Source organism: Ammospiza caudacuta, chromosome 10 (assembly GCF_027887145.1).
Source record: "Ammospiza caudacuta isolate bAmmCau1 chromosome 10, bAmmCau1.pri, whole genome shotgun sequence".
Taxonomy (NCBI): Eukaryota; Metazoa; Chordata; class Aves; order Passeriformes; family Passerellidae; genus Ammospiza; species Ammospiza caudacuta.
The window spans coordinates 26,473,852-26,492,148 of NC_080602.1; the positions used below are offsets into that span (position 1 = coordinate 26,473,852).

General features: G+C 46.3%; 3 protein-coding genes and 4 non-coding genes across 7 annotated transcripts; 1 reads left to right on the forward strand and 6 right to left on the reverse strand.

The window, feature by feature from the left end:
* Positions 1 to 307: 307 nt before the first annotated feature.
* On the reverse strand, positions 308 to 3,463 carry SNAPC5 (small nuclear RNA activating complex polypeptide 5). Its single transcript, XM_058811544.1, has 3 exons — positions 3,350 to 3,463; positions 2,291 to 2,380; positions 308 to 1,782 (listed from the first exon to the last, which is right to left on the reverse strand). The coding sequence occupies exons 1-3, from the start codon at positions 3,437 to 3,439 to the stop codon at positions 1,672 to 1,674; spliced, it is 291 nt and encodes a 96-aa protein (XP_058667527.1). The 5' UTR covers positions 3,440 to 3,463; the 3' UTR covers positions 308 to 1,671.
* A 200-nt stretch (positions 3,464 to 3,663) lies between these two features.
* RPL4 (ribosomal protein L4) lies at positions 3,664 to 9,162 on the reverse strand. Its single transcript, XM_058811343.1, has 10 exons — positions 9,083 to 9,162; positions 7,643 to 7,814; positions 6,312 to 6,418; positions 5,864 to 6,002; positions 5,420 to 5,544; positions 5,063 to 5,192; positions 4,487 to 4,643; positions 4,267 to 4,350; positions 3,965 to 4,085; positions 3,664 to 3,893 (listed from the first exon to the last, which is right to left on the reverse strand). The coding sequence occupies exons 1-10, from the start codon at positions 9,083 to 9,085 to the stop codon at positions 3,744 to 3,746; spliced, it is 1,188 nt and encodes a 395-aa protein (XP_058667326.1). The 5' UTR covers positions 9,086 to 9,162; the 3' UTR covers positions 3,664 to 3,743.
* LOC131562226 (small nucleolar RNA SNORD18) lies at positions 4,950 to 5,019 on the reverse strand. Its single transcript, XR_009275142.1, has one exon. It is a non-coding gene; the product is annotated as a small nucleolar RNA SNORD18 (small nucleolar RNA).
* Positions 6,067 to 6,166, reverse strand: LOC131562229 (small nucleolar RNA SNORD16). Its single transcript, XR_009275144.1, has one exon. It is a non-coding gene; the product is annotated as a small nucleolar RNA SNORD16 (small nucleolar RNA).
* LOC131562227 (small nucleolar RNA SNORD18) lies at positions 6,509 to 6,579 on the reverse strand. Its single transcript, XR_009275143.1, has one exon. It is a non-coding gene; the product is annotated as a small nucleolar RNA SNORD18 (small nucleolar RNA).
* Positions 7,882 to 7,982, reverse strand: LOC131562230 (small nucleolar RNA SNORD16). The gene has a single exon (XR_009275145.1). It is a non-coding gene; the product is annotated as a small nucleolar RNA SNORD16 (small nucleolar RNA).
* Positions 9,163 to 9,443: 281 nt separating the features above from the next.
* On the forward strand, positions 9,444 to 18,012 carry ZWILCH (zwilch kinetochore protein). Its single transcript, XM_058811342.1, has 18 exons — positions 9,444 to 9,513; positions 9,791 to 9,842; positions 10,209 to 10,304; positions 10,399 to 10,517; positions 11,048 to 11,244; positions 11,726 to 11,805; positions 12,066 to 12,221; positions 12,420 to 12,491; positions 12,806 to 12,899; positions 13,272 to 13,327; positions 14,150 to 14,252; positions 14,840 to 14,919; positions 15,100 to 15,256; positions 15,830 to 15,858; positions 16,217 to 16,353; positions 16,629 to 16,724; positions 16,813 to 16,931; positions 17,588 to 18,012. Exons 1-18 carry the CDS (start codon positions 9,458 to 9,460, stop codon positions 17,677 to 17,679), a joined length of 1,791 nt encoding a protein of 596 aa, XP_058667325.1. The 5' UTR covers positions 9,444 to 9,457; the 3' UTR covers positions 17,680 to 18,012.
* Positions 18,013 to 18,297: the final 285 nt, after the last annotated feature.

Genomic DNA, 18,297 nt, shown 5'->3' on the forward strand with positions numbered 1-18,297 from the left:
CAGCGGGCCATGAACTTCCACATGGCCAAAGGATCAGGTATCAAAGGGCTGGCACAGCCCGGGCCAGCAGAGGCAGGAAATGACTCATGGACAATCCAGGCCTGTGCTGGCTGCAGTGAGACCTGAAGTGACAGCTGGGAGGGCGTAAATTAAACTCTTTCCTGAGCTTTACCTACCCCAGCAAACAGAGCCTTTTACTGTTTGCTAAAGAAATGCACAGCAAGTTTTGGGAGCCTGAACTCCCACTTTGGCTTGTTCCCCCAGACAGCAATAATTTGGGCACTGCAAGCACAGCTGTAAGGACAGCAGGAAAAGAACTTTATTGCAACATGCACTAGAACTGGGCTGTTCAAATCCAAAAGCACTCGTTCACAAAAGCAGCAGGAATTCTATCCATCAAAACTACTCTGGACCATGCTGGGCACACATAACATTTTTCAACAGTCAAAATTACCCTCTGGAGTTGAAATGTGTCAAGAAAGGCCAGGATGGCTCTTCACACACATCACTGCAAGGGTTTATTTGACCACAGCAGTTTTGGCTCAGACTTCTGGGATTTTTTACCTGTCAGGCTTGGGAAAGCTCTGTTAAACAATCTCTTCACTCTTGTTCTGAATTCCTTCATTAAGACATTCAGGATCCTCAAAACCCAAATAGTCTTTAGTACAGGATGAAGCCACATTTACAGCCCAACAGTTTCCATTGGTACAAACCAAACAAGAGCCAAATTAACATCATTAAACAGTGGCAGGAATTCACTGGAGGCTGAATGTCAGTTCTGACCACCCCCAGGATACCAGACACTTTTCCAAATGCAAGAATTGTGGAGATTTCACATCACTTTCCATTTATAACTAAGTTCTTAAACTCCTCATGCTCCTCCTTGAGAATCACATGAAATCAGACGACCTGGCCTTGATTTGTGAGGTTACAATGAGAGAAAAATAAAATAACAGCAATTTAAGAGTATTAGCTTAGTACGAGCACCACGGATCATTTCTTAGTCTACAATTTGTGGACAAATAAAAGGCTCCTTGCTGCTGCTCTGAAGGAGCTGAAGTAGAAAGTCCTGCTCTGGGACAGACTGACAGAGCTGAAGAGCACCAGGGGGACAGAGAGACCTCCCTGCTGTGCCCAGAACTGGGCTGACACTGGGAGGCCTCTGGGAGTAACTCCATGGAACTGAGAACACAGCAGCTGCAGGCTGGAGACAGCCCTGGACACATCTTTTCTCATCTTTCTGTATCTTAAACTGCCAGTTTAGGCAAATGAGGTTAGGATGTTATCACTGGGGCAGCAGCTCCAGGACCTGGATTTGTTTCTCACATCGGGAAGTGAGAACAGACAAGTTATTGCTTTTAGTGCATGTGTTAATTGGTCTGGTTGATCATTTGCTTCTCCCTTCCACATACAGAGATGTTGTAAGAGCTACATTAGGTTTGAAATGTGGAATGGATTATGCTACATATTTGTGCAGCAGATTTTCATTCTTTCAACATCTGAGTCAAGATGTGCCCAGCCTGGGAAGTTCCCGTGTTCAGTGTCACTGCCCTCGACTCTGACATGTCAGACAGTTCATACCCACACAGCACAACATGGAAATCACTTGGTGAGTTTCAGATGAATGAAGAAGAAATTCCTGAGTCTGTATTAAAAACCATCTCTGATCTCTCAAGAATCAGATTCCTCCTCCTCTTCCTCCTCCTCCTCTTTATCATCCTGAAGACTGAGGTGTAACTCAGTTTGATTGATGGCAGCCTCATTGTCCATCTGCCCAAGAGTCTGTCAGAGAAAAGGGCTGATTACCAAACCCAGCACAAACACCAAACACTTCCCAAATCACTAACAAAAATGTTACAGCTGTGTAGTCACTGTTAATGAAAGATCCCAGCGCTGGAAGCGAGGGCCCAGCACAGCAACAAGGCCCTGCTCTCCATGGCAAAGCTGCACCTGGGCCAGGCTGGCCAGGTATTGAGTGAAAAGCAGCAGCACCTGTGTCTGCACCCCAGGGTCACAAGCATGAAACAGAATATTTAACACATGGGGAACTGAGCCTGCAGCACACAGCTATTTCCCAATGCCCCTGGAAACACCGTGCTGCTTTTGGGGATGGGAAAAGGTGAAACCCTTGAAACAAACCAGCAGCAAAACTGACATTGTACAGCTGAGTTTGCAGTGATGGGAAGCATCAATGAGGTGACACAAGGAGCTGCACAGGAGAACCACGCAGAGCTCTGCTCCTGCTCCCAGCCAGCCGCGGGGCCCCCTCCGAGCCCAGGGTCCCCCTTACCTGCTGAGCGTCCTCGGCCAGGGCTGGCAGGGGCACAGAGACGTTCTCCTCGCCGGCCCTGATCATGGACTGCAGCGCCAGCTCCTCCACCTGCAGGGACGGCACTGAGCACTGCCGGCATTGTCACCATACCCCGGCCCTGGCACCACATCCCGGCCCCGGCACCACATCCCGGCCCCCGCAGCCCCGGCACAACCCCTGCCTGACCCTGCTTATCACTTCCCCCTCGGAACTCTGGGCTTTTTTACCTGTTAAAGCTTTGTTAAATCTCCTGCTCTAAATTCTGTTCTAAGCTCCTTTATTATGATATGCATTAGTCTCTAAAGCCAAGCAGTCTTCAGTTCCACTCCTCAAACTATCCCTTCTCCATCTCTCAGCTAAGGCAAACCCTGCACTCACATTTACCTCTTAGAGACGTATCCTGCTCATACTCACAATTACATTTATCTCTTGCTGTATCCTGCATACACTCACATTTACCTCTTAGCAATGTATCCTGCTCATAGTCACATTTATCTCTTGATGTACACTACACACATTCACATTTACCTCTTAGAGATGTATCCTGTGCTCACTCACATTTATCTCAGTGTACTCTACATGCATCACACTCATTTACCACTTACAGACATATCCTACATACACTCACACATTTATCTCTTAATGTACATATTCACTCACAATTACAGGTACCTCTAACAGATATACCCTATACGCATTCGTAATTACATTCACCTCTTTGAGATGCACCCTGCGCAATTACGGTTACCTCATTTAGGTGTACCCTGCACGCAACTGCATTCACCTCTTTGAGATATACGCTGCACACAGTTACATTTACCTCTCAGAGCACCGCAGATGGATGCCCCTTTCCCAGAGCACCTGCGAGCAATTCCCCGCTCCCTCCCCCCATTGCCGGCGGGGCGCAGGGCCCGTCCCGCGGCGGAGCGCGGGGCTGAGGGGCAGGCCCGGCCGCGCGGGACTGAGGGGCAGGCCCGGCCCCGCCGTTCCCGTTCCCGTCCCCAGGCCGCCCCCGCAGGCCCGGCAGGCCCCGCGCACCCGCAGCCGGCGGAGCTGGTCGTGCAGCGCCGCCTTGACCCGCAGCAGCGTCTCCTCCTCGCGGCGCAGCTCCTGCAGCCGGCTCAGCATCGTCCCCGCCGGGGCACCGACCAACCGCCCCGCCCCCTGACGTCACGGCCCGCCCGCCTGACGTCACACCGCCACAGCGCCGCACCGCTGCCGCCCCCGCGCGGCCACCGCCGGTCACTGCACCCGCGGGCTCGGCCTCAGCCACGCCGCCCTCCTTCTCCTCCTCCTCCTCCTCCTCTCCCCGGAAGTTCGAACGCTGCTCGCACACGCACACCCGACACAGCTTTCCGTATTCCAACAATGTTTATTAGGGACAGCCCGCGGGCACAGCCCCCGCGGGGACCCCGGGGCAGCACGGCAGCGGTTATGCCTTGGCCTCGGCCTTTGCCGCGGGCTTGGCGGCCTTGGCTGTCTTGGCCTTCTTGGCAGGGGGCTCTGCCTTGGTTGCAGCTGGGGCCTTGGCAGCTGCCAGCTTGGCCAGGGCCTTGGCTTTCTTCTCTTGCTTGAGTTTGTGCTAGAACAGACAGAGAGATGATCAGTCAGGGCACCACCTGAAGCCCAGCCCCAGCCCGGGCACCCACTCACGTTCTGCGCGTGCCGCAGGATGGTGTTGCGCCGCATGGTTTTGGCATACGGGTTCAGCTTGATCATGATTCTCAGGTTCTTCAGTGGGTTCTTCTTCAGGACCCTGCGCTGAATCTTCTTCCTGAAAAGCACAGCCACGTTGTATCATCAGTGTGTTTCGCAATGCCACTTCTGCTAAATTCCCCCTGAGATCTAGTCAACTGCTATTCCTTCTGTTCAAACCCAGAAATTAGGAAATCCCAGCCTGAAACCAATTTCAAACCTCACTGCACAGCCTTTGTTCATGAAATCAAATCACTCACTTTGGAGCACGCAGGGCCTTCTGGATTTCCTGGCTTCTCATGATTCTTCCAATATCCGTATTGGTCATCTTGTGCATGGGCAGGCTGCAAAACCAACGTTCAGAGTGTGAGTGGGTGATAAAACCGTGGCTAATTCACCACAACCAGGCATTCAGGAGCAAGCCCCAGTGTCCCTTTCCCTGGGAAAGGGGGAACCTTCTTGCCCCCCTGGCTGACTCACTTGTAGTCGCTCTTGAGCGTGGCTGCCTTGCGCCAGGTGCCGTACAGATCGTCCAGCTTGCGGAACGCGCTCTCGGTCCAGATGCAGAAACGCCCCACGTGGCCCCCGGGAGCGAGGCGCAGCAGGTTCAGCTTGTTCACGTTCAGCAGAGTGATTCCTGCAGGAAAGCAGGCAAAGCAACCCCTTCAGTTTGTGATTAAAATTGAGGATTATGAGGCTAAGCAGTAGATGAGATGCAGAAAGAGACTGGGGGTTTTTGGCTTTGATATTACATAGCTACACATACCTCAGTATGAACATCTACTGAATTTTAAATTAATAATAAGCCTACTTCCAGCGGCAAACTAACCAGCCTCATTTTTAATTGCCCCAAACACAGCTGAGGGCTGGAACAGCTGCAATATTTGTCACAAAACCCCTAAACATCACCTCACCAGGTTCTTACAAAGATCAACCACTGCAGCCAGTCAGCACTTCCACTCAATCATGTGTTTCAGAAACACGGACCATGAAGTGGAATCTCATCATTCCAGGCAGTGTCCCAGCAGAGGAGGGAGTGTGTCCCAGGTTAGTTACCGGGGATGTTCCGGAAAGCTCTGATGATGCCGTTGTCCTCGTTGTAGATGATGCAGGGTCCCCTGCGCTGGATGCGGCGGCGATTCCTCATCTTGCCCTTCCCGGCCCGCATGCGCTGGGAGGCGTAAACCTGGGAAAAGCAGAAACTCAACATCCCAGAGGCCCACAGCCCAGCAGCCAGACCCAACACAACATGGTCAGAACTTCACCATCGTCACTGCAGATCTGCAACACGGACCGGTGACATGTTCATCATTCTCCAGAGTCAAAGCACAGAACTATTCAGAATTCCTACTCTAATACCCGCACAGCTGATCACCTGGGTTCTGCCCTTCAGTTAACACCTTCCCAGCTCACCTTTTTGATGTCATTCCAAGCTTTAAGCTTCTTCAGGAGGAGAACAGCTTCCTTGGTCTTCTTGTAGCCCTCAACTTTGTCCTCAACAACCAGAGGAAGTTCTGGAATCTCCTCGATACGGTGGCCTAGAGAGGATTTCACAAGACACTCAGTGCTGCTCACTGACCTTGGCTGGACCATTTCTCAAAGTTATTTTTTTGTATATTCATAAATAACATATGATAAATTAAATTAATGATAGAAATTAATGAAATGAAGTCCAGCACAGTAACCAGAGCAGTGAAGTTCCAGTGGTCTTACAGGTCTCACACAGGACTTTGTGTACCCGAGTGTTAAGTCTTTGCCTCCATGAACAGAAATCCAATTGCACTGCAAGAGTCCATCTAAGCCACCACAAGTACCCAACACTGCTCAGACAAACAAGTGCAGAGGCAGATTTCTCACCTTTAGACATGACCAGGGCTGGCAGGGCAGAGGCAGCCAGAGCAGAGCAGATGGCGTAACGCTTCTGCGTGATGTTCACCCTGCGGTGCCAGCGCCGCCAGGTCTTGGTCGGGGCGAACATGCGGCCACCACGACACATCTGGGAGCTGCAGTTAAGGACAACTTTGTGGAGCTTTCTTATCCCAAAGCGACTCCTCATTGCTTGCTCAGCATTAATGGGTCGTCAACCACCCGTGCCAGGATTCTGACAGCAGGCAACTGTCCCTGGGCACAGGGTAAGGCGCAAATTACGACATCATGGCAAGACAGAATTTGGGAATCACATCACATCAATGTGAGCTGCAGCCATTTCCTCAAGAAAAAGATTCCATCTCACATTTAGATAATTATAAATGTTTCTGCTGGTTGAGCTCAGTGCCCCCAAAGCCAGCAAGCCATGGAAGGATACGTTGCCAAAGGCACCCTGGCCAGAGCGGTGAGTGCCACCACCCCGGACACGTGGGATTCGAGCAACAGCTCTGCCAGTACCCCATGATTCAGCACTGGTCTGGTGACCTGCAACAGAGAGAGAGACACATTGTGAGGGTCATCCAGGTGACACCACTGCCATGCTCCCACAGCGAGAGGGACGCTGAACTCAGGGCACTGATCAGAACTTCCACCCAATCATGTGTTTCAGAAACACGGACCAATGAAGTGGAATCTCATCATGTCAGTGTAACAGATCTTGAGCAGGAAAACTTAATCCTAGTCTGTTAATGTACCTGATTCTGACCTAAGATCTTTAAGACTTATTTTAAGCTTGATCCTCAATCTGGAGGTCTGATTTGGCACTGCTATACGTAGCAAGTTAGGATGTTTGTGTGAAACGCAGAAATAAGGTTTAAAAGGCATGTTCCTAGCACAGACTGCTTGGGAAGCAGAAGTTATCTGCACAAACAACAGAAGCAAATCTAACAAATGCCCATTTGCAGTTTTTCCTTGGACAATGCCTCAAGCAAGTCTCACGAGGTCAATGTAGAGCAGGGATTTCACTTGGAACACTTTCAGCCATGTTATGTTTTTCCTGCAATGATGATTTCATCTGAGGACTACAATACCTCCAGCAACGTGCACTTCAAGCAAGACCATAGAATACCCCAAAATACCACCTTGATGCTCCTCAGAATAATAAAACTGCTGCATTTTAAACCATTTAAAACCACACTGTTAACAACTGGCCTTGCCTTCTACACAGAACCCCACAAATACGCACTTCTCTTATCCCAACTCCAGCTTTATTTCCATGTGAGCCTCTCTGCAGTGCAGCCCTGATGCCTCGTGAAGGCTGACCTAGAACAGAGGCTAGATAGAGTTACATAAAGTAGGGAGGCTTATTTATCAGGAGGTTTCAATGGATACACCTTGGGCAGTCAGGGCTGCACCCAAGATGAACCAAAATGGTCACAAAAATGGATGCCTGGTCATGGGGGGGGGGGTCTCATATTTTGTAAGTTTTAGTCTATTTGCATATTGGAGTTAATTGCCCAATTACAGCTTTAGCTTATGAAGTTCCACCCTGCTTGTTTTTCTCTCTCCAGCCCACGGTGTTTGTGCTCTTGGGCCTGAGATTTGGATCATGTGTCCTTGGTGCCCAGCTGGAGCAGGAATTGTTTTGTGTCCCTGCTCTGTGCACAGAGCTCCCCATCGCTAACGCGCAGCTCGGACTGAAGCAGTGCACACACCACAGCACTCAGAGCCCGAACAGCACAAGAGGCAGTGCTGAGTGCCCGGCCGTACCTGCGAGCTCGCTGACGGCGTAGGGCTGCCGGTTGTTCTTGCGCAGGTTGGTGTGCACAAAGTTGACCACGTCGGGCCGGATGGGCGCCTTGAACACGGCGGGCAGCGTCACGTTCTTGCCCGACGCCTCTCCCTTCTCGGAGTACACGGAGATCAGCGGCCGAGCGCAAGCCTGGGGAGGCACAAACCCTCTAAGTACAGAGTGGAGCGAGTTCCTGGGGTTGGAACCCCTCAGATATTGCTCAGAACCGAGGAGTCGTCAGCTCGGCAGCGCCAGCACACTGACAGCAGGCAACTGTCGCTGGGCACTGGATAAGACGCAAATTACGTCATCACAGCAATATTGTGCTCCAAAGCTCACCCCAGAGAGCTACACCTGCACTCCCAAGGAATTGATACAATTCAGCCTCTGGGCTCTGTAATAAACCCCTTCCAAACTACTTCCCAGCTACTATTTAAAAAACCCACCTGTGTTAACCAAACATTTGTAATTCATTTATGAAATACTGTAACCAGCTCATTAAACAGTGTCAGAGGACACTGAACAACCTCTGGTGCTTAAAAATTTGTGTAGTGTACAATTAAGCTGCTCTCAGCACCAGCTGCCTATCAAAAAGCTGAGAGGATACCCCAAAATAGCCAGAGGATGAGCATCAGCTTAAAAAAAAAAATGTTTTAGCATTATGTTGTATCGGTTGTTAACTAATCTGGTGGTAACTGTACAGGCAAAGCACTCTGCTTCCCCCTCCCACCTGCAGTTCATTTTAGAGGTATTAAAATGCTTCCAAACTCCAAACTAAGTAGCCAATAGCACCATCTCTGCATGTGACACTGGTCCCACGCAAGGCTAGGGCCCCTGGTGTTAACCCAGACCCCAACACAAGCAACAAACTCGGCTAGGGTGAAGGCATCTGAGCACAATCTCAGCTGTATTGGCAAGAAAAACTGTTAATTTGCAACCTGATTCTAAACCAAAGCCTCTTAAAAGCTGTTTTGCAAAAAAAATAGGTTAAAATAAGAAATATATACAAGCCGTTCTTCCCACTGTAGATGGGCGCAAACACTCCCGTGCGGCCTGTTTCGCTTTAGATAAATACATCAGGAAACTACAAAGCGCTGCTAGATGGCGATGGGGACCCATCCCATCCCTTTCCGTGCCCATGGAAAGGAGAACTTTGGGCCGACCAGGCCGAGCTCCCTCCCGCGGCCTCCCCAGCCCGGCGCGGCCCGGCCCCGCTCGGTGCCTCACGGGCTCCACGCGGCCGCCGAGCCCTGACGGGCCCAAAATGGCGGCCGCGCGCCCCACGCCGCCAGCGTGGCCCCCGAGCTGCCCTTAGCTCGGCCCTGCCCGCTGGGCCCGGCTCCCCCGGGTCGGCGCCAATGCCCTCCCCGCTCCCCCCGGTCCCCGCTGTCCCGGGCCCGGCCCGGCGCTCCCCTCACCATGGCGGCGGAGCTGCTCGTGCGGCCGCCCGCCTGCGCCGCGCCCCGACCGGAAAAGGAAGGACTCGTCACACTCCCGTCAATACGTCTATGTCCCTCCGCCCTCTGACAGCCGCTCCTGCCGCGCCGGCCGGTCAACCTCCGACACCCAGTCCAAGTTCGGAACCGAGCTCCAGCCCCGGTCCCCGTCTCTATCCAAGTTCCTTCGGCCCCGCCGCGCCCATCCCGAGCTCTCCGGGCGCCTCTGTCCCGCTCAGTTCCCAGCCAAAGCAGGGGACTCTGTTCCGGCGGAGGGATCCAGCGTGACGCGTCACCCTCCCCTCACAGACACCGCGTAGCGCCGGCGGGCGGGAGGTTCGACTGTGGCGGGCGGCGATGGCGGCGGAGCGGCGGCGCCGGGCGGGCGGCGACCTGAGCGGGCTCCTGCTCCGGTGAGGGTCGGGACTGCTCCGGGGGCTGAGCGGGTGCCTGTTCCGGTGGGATCGGGGCTGTTCCCGGGGATGTCCGGGCTCTTGAACCGGTGTGGATCGAGGTCACTGCCTGAGGGTCTCCGCTGCTCTGCTGAGGGAGGTCCGGCCCCGCTTGTGGGGAGGCTGCTGAGGCTCCGGTTGTAGCCTTGGAGTGTTTGTTTTATGTGGGTAATGCTGGTGTTTAACGAGGAATATTGAGGGGAAAGGTCGTGTGTCTCAACGTTTTCTTTTCTTTCAGGGTACGTGAAGAAGGAAAGGACAGTATCCCCGAACATCCCTATATCTATGAGGTAAAACCATAGACTGGTTGGGGTTGGAAGGGAACTTGAAGTTCATCCCGTTTCTCCCCGGCCATGGCAGGGACACTTTCCACTGTCCCGGACACCTTCCACTGCTGCTCCAAGCCCTGTCCAGCCTGGCCTTGGGCACTGCCAGGGATCCAGGGGCAGCCCCAGCTGCTCTGGGCACCTGTGCCAGGGCCTGCCCACCCTGACAGGAAGGATTTCTTTCTAGTTTCCAGTCCACACCTACTCTGTCAGTGTGAAGCTTTTCCACCTTGTCCTGTCAACTCCATCCTCTTAAAAAAATGGTGAAATGCAGTGTCTCTATCGAGTGAGTTTAAAAGTTTTGTTTTGATTTTTTTTTTCTTTTTGCAGACTGATGTAGAGATCTCATTGGTTGGTGGCAGTTGCAAAAATCCTGTTGAAAAATTTTGGAATGGAAGCAGTGCAATGTATATTTTGCAGAAAGCTGTAAGTGTGCTTGGTAGATGTTAAATGTAATCCAGACTTTTAAATTCCTATCAGATGTTTTTTCACACACCTTACATTCACATTTCTCTTCAAGACACACAGTGAAGAAAGTGACTCCATGGAGGAATCAAGAACAGATGATGCTGTTTATGCCTCTGAGGTTTTGCCAAAGGAGAATCCTGGAGCCCTGGCTCTTTCTGTTGGAAGAGCAAAGTAAGTGTGAAAGCTTTCCCTCCCCTTTTGAGGGAGATTTCTTTTGTAATTCTGTGTCTCTTTCTAATATTCAGAACCTGTATTTTCAATGCCCTAAATAAAATTACTCATTAGTTTATGAGGAGTTGTGTTTTTTCCATCTTGCAAAAGGGCCTCCCAACTTTTAATGGCTTAGAAGTGTTTTTAAAAGTAGCTAAAATCCAGGTATTGGAAAAGCACTTGTGATCTGGGCTGTTGGGTTAGTGGGGTTCACTAGGCGTAGATGAGCAAAAAAAGCTCACTAAAACTTCAGTGCTTATTTTTTTGGTAAAGCTCCTGTTAAAAAAAAAAGCCCTAAACATCTGTTTTGCATCTTTGGTGTTACTAAAATACCAATGCATGGTACCAAAATGTGGTTTACCTAACTCATGTGTTGTTTTAATTAAAATGCTTAAAATGTAATATTTGATTATAATTTTAGAATCTTCAGTTTACATTAATATATTGTATTATTTGCTGGCATCTTACTTTCTCCCTGTTCCTGTCTCCAGGCAGTTGATTTCCTTGTACACGATGGTGCAGAACCCAAACGTGCCCTCGCTGGGGATGAGTGACCTGGCTGTGCTCCCTCCCCTGTGGGCCAGGGGTGATGGCTCTGACCCTCAGCACACCTGCTGGATTGGAGCTGAGCCTCTCAAGGCTGGAAACAAAGTCACAGGGATCAATATTTACACGGTTTCATGTGATGGTAAGGTGCTCATGGTGCTCAGAAAATAAAATGAGCAAGGCTAAAAAATGTGGGAATGCTGATGTCACAATGCTGTCTTTGTTCTTTGTGTGATACATGCTTGGAAATGCTCTGTATTCCTGGATTTAATGAGCAAGAAGGGATTAAAATAAGAGAAAAGATGTTTTTAACCAATGCTGTGGGGGGGAATGGCTTTTTAATCTACCTGATGCACCTGTAGCTGTGCAGGCCTACCTCAACTCATTTTAAACTTCTAAACTGCTGCCATTCAGCATCTTAACCTCTGGCTCATTCTAAACATTTATGTACGTTCATATCAGCTCTTAGATCACACAATAGAGAAATGCAGGGAGAATTCCTGCTTTCTAAAGGACAGCATGAGCCATGCCTCAGCAAATGGGGTATTTGGGAATGAATTTGAAGTGCCAAATTTGAGTTGTGTCAAATGGGGTTTTTGATTCTCACTTTTTTCCTTTCCCAGGTCCTACAGCTGATAAAACCCATTTTCCAAACCTGGAAGAGCTCAAAATGGAACATAAAATAAGGCATCATTCATCTCTTGTAGGTTTTTATGCCCTGTCATGGCTTCAGTTGAAGTTTAAAAACTGTTTTGGGATTTATGATGCTGGTTTGGGGAAGCTTTTTAGATCTTCTATAGAAACCACCTTAGTATAATTCCATAGTATAACAGTCTGATTTCAGGTCATGTTTATAATGCATTTGTCTGGTGTTAACCCCTTTTTGCATGCATGTGAAATGCTTTTAAAATCACTTTGCCTGTGGTAGTTTTGTTTTTTACTTTTGAAATCTGTTCATTTTAGGTGACAACAAAAGGATTTGCTCGGTATGAGCTGATTGCAGCTGCTGCAATAGAGGACACCATTGCAGAATCTGGCAGCAACATCTTTGTGGATATCACATGGAATGGTGTGGAAAAGGTTCTGGAGACTCCCCCAGTGACCTCTGCTGCCACCCTGGTAAGTCAGGATGGAAAAGGCAAATAAACCCAAGCTCTTGGCACTACTCACATAATGAGGACTATAAAGAAGATAAAAGCAGTGTAACCTGTTCATAAGCTGAATTATAAGTAGTGCTGACATGCTTCTCACTGATGAAAATTTTAAGACACTTAATTTCTAAAGTTTGAAACTGAGATAAACTTGTGGAACTTTCAGAACATTGCCCTGGAGTCGGGGGACCCCAGAAGTCCTGTGTTCCAGCTGTACCGAGAGCTGCAGCTCCTCTTGGTGAGTGCAGGGGACAAATTCCAGTTCACATGTGCGTGGAAGGGGGATTTTATGTGCTAATAATTTACTTTATTGAAAATTTTATCAAACCTTTCAGTGATAACTTCAAGTGTTTGTTTTAGCCGAAACTTTGAGCTCAGTTTTAGAAATCTTGAATAGAAAGAGGATAAGGTATCCAGGAAATTCTGAACATTTGTAACTCCTGGTTAGCTGTGCAGAGATTTGTGATTCTTGGTGAAGTTGTCTGTGAAGGATGACACGTGCAGGACTCCCAGGAAGAGCTGATTTCTGTTGGGGTTTTCCTGCTGCTTTAGGCTTTGGCTGAAGGGCTGAAGGCAGGTGTGACTGAGTGGCCTGAGCCATCAGAGTCTGAATCAGCTCCTCAACTGGTCCAGGAGTTCCTGACTGGTAAGTGCTGCTTGTTCCATGGGGAGGGAGGGGTGTGGCACTTCACAGGGATAAAAGGGAATTCACATACAACTTTCAAAGCATTGCAACAGGAAATGTTCATTTCTGTGCTGGAGCCACTGCACAGAGTAGTTAAATAGGTTAAGACATTTTTGTCATTTTTCTTTGTCCTAATATCATAGATCAAAATAATAATAATAAAAAACATTTTTTAAAAGTCTTTTCTGACTATATCCTTGCCCAGTAAAACCATTTTTAAATGACTCAATTCTATTTTTCAGTGTATTTGTTAGCTATGATGTGCCTGGGGATTAATGGTTGGTTTGGTGACACTTCTCATAGTGGTGGAACTTATTTTTTTAACTCTACTAGATTTAAAGAAGAAGCTGGATGGAGATTATATATTTGAAGACAAGAATGAAACACAGGTGTGTGCAATTTCCTAACAGCTGCTTTGTCATTTTGCTTCCATTTTTACTACAGTTATTTCAGATTTTGACTAAATCTTGTATATTGCTTATATGAGTAAATAGTGATGTAAAGGAATATGGATCTCTTGTTTTTTGTCTCTGCTGTGTAAAAATAATGGGAAAAGGTCTGATTTCTTCCAGGAATTCTGACCTTTCTGCCATTGCATTCATTCATTCATTTGCTTGTCTTGCCTAATTTAGTTTTGGTGCCAATTTAATAGTATCAGTTGAATATGTGTCTTACTTATCTAGAGGTTTATGGTATTGTGAAGCAAAGGGCAAATTCAAATTATAAAAAATGTGTTTGGTTATATTAAGATTTTTTTCCCTTTCAGCCTATAAGGAAAGGTTTAGCTCTATTTTCTATTAAGAGAGAAGCAGCATTTTGTTGATAATCTAAGAATATATTGATTTCTGTGTCAACAGAACTATTCTGTTTGAGGATTACAGGGAAATAATTCTCTGCTCTGAGAATTTTTGTGTCTGGGTTTTGGTCTCCCAGGCACTGCTGGGTACACAGACAATACCTGGCTGAGATCTGAAGTCTCTCTGACAGTGGCTTTTGTTTCCTGGTCCAAGGCTAGAGTTATCCAGTGTGATAATTCTGCAAAGAATCAGACTCACTGTTAGATCAAAGTATAATGCCAAATTACTGTGTGGTAGTTTCCCTGGAAAAGGGAGGAAATCAGTGATGCAGCCAGTTTTGGTCTCTGGAGAAATTCAGATGTGGAAGGTTTTTGACTCTAAGGCACCATTTTTCATTTTCATAAATTCTTTCAGAAAATCCAGTGTGACACAGCTGCTGTGGACAGTTGCATAAAATCAATCTTTGGTGAGCGAGGAGACCTGGATTTCACTGAGCAATTATGGTGCAAAATGAAAAGTAAGTAAATTGTGCCCTATCTGTTTTCCTTTCATTTTCTTCTCTATCTGCTAGACAGTATTGCTTTTTCAGGGAAATTCCTGTCCATTTCTGAGTTTTAAGGACTCATCAGCTCTTCAGAAAATTGGTACCAGCAATATCAATTCCTCTCTTCCCAAAAGAGCCCATTTTAGGGATGTAGGATGATCTATTTTCTTACAACCTTCCAATGGCTGACCAGCATCTAGCAGGAGATAATTTCATTTTATTTGACTGCAAAAGGTACTAACCTATTGATAGTTGCTCTAAAGCTAAAACCCATCTGCTCTAAAACTCAAAAGATTATAATTCCTTTTTCTCTGGATCTGAAGGACTATTTTCAGCGTATATAGAATTCACTGGTCTCTGTTGACCATCCTTTTTTTGGAGTAATCTTTTTTAAAGTCATCATATGACAAAGCTGCCAAAAAGCTGTGCAGTCTGTAATTTCAGCTCTCTTTAACTGAGGGGTTTTGTTCATGCAAGGGTGTGTTGGCCTGGTGTTACTGACTTAACAGCCAGAGAAAGAGCCTGGATTGATAATTAAAATATTGTGGTTTACTTTCCAGGTGTCAGTTCCTATCAGGAGTTAATAGACTGTTTCACACTGGTCATAAAATCCCTGGAACGTGGTGAGATCCAGCCATGGGTATGTATTTGTGTTTCACAATAGAAGTTAAAATTTGGAATGGTTTAGAGTAAAATGCAGCTCTTGTCCTTTCCATGCCCCTCATTTGTGTTATTTTCAAATTGTGTTTCCCTGGTGTTGAATTCTGAGCACTGTTGACGGTGTTTCATGCACATCACAAAAAGATTTGTTTCTTTTTAGATTCACCAGGGGAGTAGCAGTTTGTTAAGTCAGTTGATCCAACAGTCCTACCATGGAAAGATGGAGAATGTTTCCCTCAGTGACACCACTCCCATTCAGATGCTCCTGGAGGTTGGCTTGGAGAAGATGAAGAAGGATTATGTCAGTTTTTTCATAGGTGAGCCTGACACTGGGTAACAGCGTTGGGAATTCAGGAGAAAAGGTGTTCCATGCAGGAAATAATGAACTTTTTGGGTTACCTCTATCTCTTCCTTCCCATCTGCTGAAGTGAAGTTTCCAGCTTCTTTAATAATGGGACTTTCCAGCTATTAAATTTCAAAATTTTAAAAACTTATTTGCTTCAAAAGACACGTAACTTTGTGTTTTACCATTGTTGTTACCCCTTCATTTCTTTTTGCCATTTGTCATCCTGTTCTCATTCTTTGTTGATTTGCTTTTTTATTTTCACTACTTTTGTAAACTTGTGTGTCCTGAGGAGGGTGGCTGTCTCCAAGTACACAGTGGGTCTCTTCATTGTGCATCCTTGGTGATAAATGAAATCATGCTTTGACCATGCCACTTTAGAGGGGTTTTCTTGTTTGGAATGAATGCTCATGTCAATAAATAACATCACACTCCTGCTGACTTTGTCCTCTAGTAGATTTCCTATTTGATCACCTGAACATTGCTTATATTTCATCTGAGACCATGTATTAAATTTTAATTTTTTTTCCTGCTGTTCCTTTTACAGGCCAGGAACTTGCAACAGGAAGCTACTTGGTGAGATACTTTATTTTTATTTTATAAAGCAGAGCATGCTTAGCTGATAGTGGGATGCAAATCATATAAGCTGAGAAACTGAGCTGCAGACCATGAGTCTGGAAATGTCAGAAATGCAGAAATGTCATTGTTTTGTTTCCTCATTCCCACATAATTCCCTTAATATCTGATCTGGGTCTCTGTCAAGGCAGTGAACCTTTGTCACACTTTGATGGGACTTTGTTCTGAGTCTGCTGGGCCACTCTAAAAAGCTTGGCTTCTCCAAAGAAGCAGGAAGATGATTTTATTTGCTGAGGGTGTGTTGTGTGTCTGTAGCAATGGAGTGTTTAGGTAAGAACAGAAGCCTTTGCTCTTCCAGGATTACTTCATTTCCACATCAGTGGAGCTCCAGGAACAAGTCCACCGTGTTCAAAAGCTTCACCATATGCTGGAAATAATGGTCAGCTGTACAGGCTTGCTGCAGTTCAGACATGAGAACCTCTTCCCTTTGACACAGTAATTATTTCATTTCTACTTTTGCTCTTTAGATGACAATCACTGTAGAGTTTGTTTGGCAGTTTTAAAGAAACACCAGAATGTTGGTGATAGTGAGACAGCAGAAGGAGCAGCTGGATCTTCCTGCCAAATTTTGCTTTAGGACTAAAACTGAAAAGCTAAAACTGAAAACTAAAGGAAATAATAAAATATGAGAGTATAGCTAATTTTGCACAAGGTTTTTGCTCTGTTATACAAGCATTTCTTTAAAGAAAGTAACCTGATCTCTCTTGTAGGATTTGCATGAAGTATTACAAGGAAAACCCTCTGAATGAGAAGCATGTGTTTCAGCTGCCCATCAGGCCAGCTCTTGTGAAGAAATTCTATCAAAAGTAAGAGAAACTTCAGCATTTGCAGCATGAAATTCAGATGTGACTGCATACCTGACTCAATTTTGATGTTTTTTGATTATTCTCTCAGTGATAACCCTGAAGTCTGGAGGGTGGAGATAAGCAGTGGGCATGGACAGAAGGAGGTTAAAACCACGTGGCAAGTCAGCACCACTGCTCCTGTTGAACATGTGGCATCAAACAATTCAGGTGGGGAATGTTAGTGGTGAAATGAAATAATCAAAGCACAAACTTCAAACAAATTCAGTTTTTATCCTGAATTCAGTGGGTCTGAGCTTTTTATTTACTTTTCAGCAAAAGCAAAATGCTATTTTGCCCTCTGCTAAAAGAGTGAGGTGGTATTTACAGAAATAAGGATATTCAGAAAGTTGTGACTTTTTGCCTTCTCACCTTGGCTGAGTTACATTTTTAGAGTTAAAATGACAAAATAGTTCCAAATATGAGAGGATTGATACCCAAAAAATCTTGCAACTTATTTCTAAAATGTTTGCCAATGAATCTGAGAAGAGTTTTGAAGAGAAATTTCCCTGTTGTTAATGCTGGTCTCCAGTCAGAGAAGGTGCAAGGGGGAGAGGATCTGCCTTGCTGCAAGCAAATGCAGAGCAAGTGGAAAAGCATCAGAATGGGGAAGAATTTAGCAGAGACACTGGTACAGAAATTATTTGCCTTTTTAGGATGAGGTTTGATATGAGGGTTTGGTGAATCTTCTCTATTATTACTGATTTTTGTCATGAAGTGCTTCAGTAAAACTGCACTTTGAAAACAGTTCTGGAAGCTGCTCCAAGGACTAATCTCTACCTTCTAACAAGAGTGGCTAATCCCAACTTTTCCCTTTGTCCTTGCAGGTTTCTTGTGTGACTCCACAGTGAATGGAAGCAGTGAAGGAAGGCTGTATTTTATTACCATCACTCAGTGCAGTCAGGTGCAGTTCACTTAAGTTGATGTTACTGAGCAAGCTGGACTGGAAAGGTACAGAAAGGGGGAAAATTCAGTGTTTTCTGTCCCAACAGAACCTTTAGAAACTCTGGGCTTCAAACAGTTCATCTTCACTGATTTATTTGTTTTGTTACACTTGACTGGGACCTCCACAGCCACAATTCACCTGTAGGCACCTCATTTGTTAAAAATGCAGTGCAATTATGACTGTACAGTATAAATATTTTGTAAATGTGGTGGCTATTTTTCATATATTTACATGCATTCAACAAAGTTGTGCACTTTGGGGTTTCATATTTTATTTTTTGATCATTAAAAATTCAATCAGACCCTGTTCAAAGTGTGAATTATCTTAACCAACAAACCAAGCAATATTGTTATGTTCTCCTGGGATCGAGTGATGCTTCATCATCCTGAAGGATTTGGAAAGCTCTTCATCCAGGGCCTTGGGATCTTCAGCTGGTTTGGCTTTCTTTGTCCCTGTATTTATATTTTGGAGTATTCTTGAAAATACTTCTCTCTCCTCTTCAAATTATTTTATTCCTTCAATGTGAAGTGAGTTATTTTAACAGTGTTGTCTTCTATGTTTTGCATAATTTTTTTCAAAACAAAATCAGTA

Coding starts and splice junctions, on each gene's coding strand:
- SNAPC5 (XM_058811544.1), bottom strand. CDS start 3,439: ATGCTGAGCCGGCTGCAGGAGCTGCGCCGCGAGGAGGAGACGCTGCTG. Junction 2,381..3,349: donor ACCAGCTCCGCCGGCTGCGG/GTGCGCGGGGCC, acceptor CCGTCCCTGCAG/GTGGAGGAGCTGGCGCTGCA. Junction 1,783..2,290: donor TGGCCGAGGACGCTCAGCAG/GTAAGGGGGACC, acceptor TTTCTCTGACAG/ACTCTTGGGCAGATGGACAA.
- RPL4 (XM_058811343.1), bottom strand. Junction 5,193..5,419: donor CTTGGAATGACATCAAAAAG/GTGAGCTGGGAA, acceptor TGCTTTTCCCAG/GTTTACGCCTCCCAGCGCAT. Junction 3,894..3,964: donor TCCTGCGGCACGCGCAGAAC/GTGAGTGGGTGC, acceptor TGTCTGTTCTAG/CACAAACTCAAGCAAGAGAA.
- ZWILCH (XM_058811342.1), top strand. CDS start 9,458: ATGGCGGCGGAGCGGCGGCGCCGGGCGGGCGGCGACCTGAGCGGGCTC. Junction 12,222..12,419: donor TGACCTCTGCTGCCACCCTG/GTAAGTCAGGAT, acceptor TGGAACTTTCAG/AACATTGCCCTGGAGTCGGG. Junction 13,328..14,149: donor AAGACAAGAATGAAACACAG/GTGTGTGCAATT, acceptor AAATTCTTTCAG/AAAATCCAGTGTGACACAGC.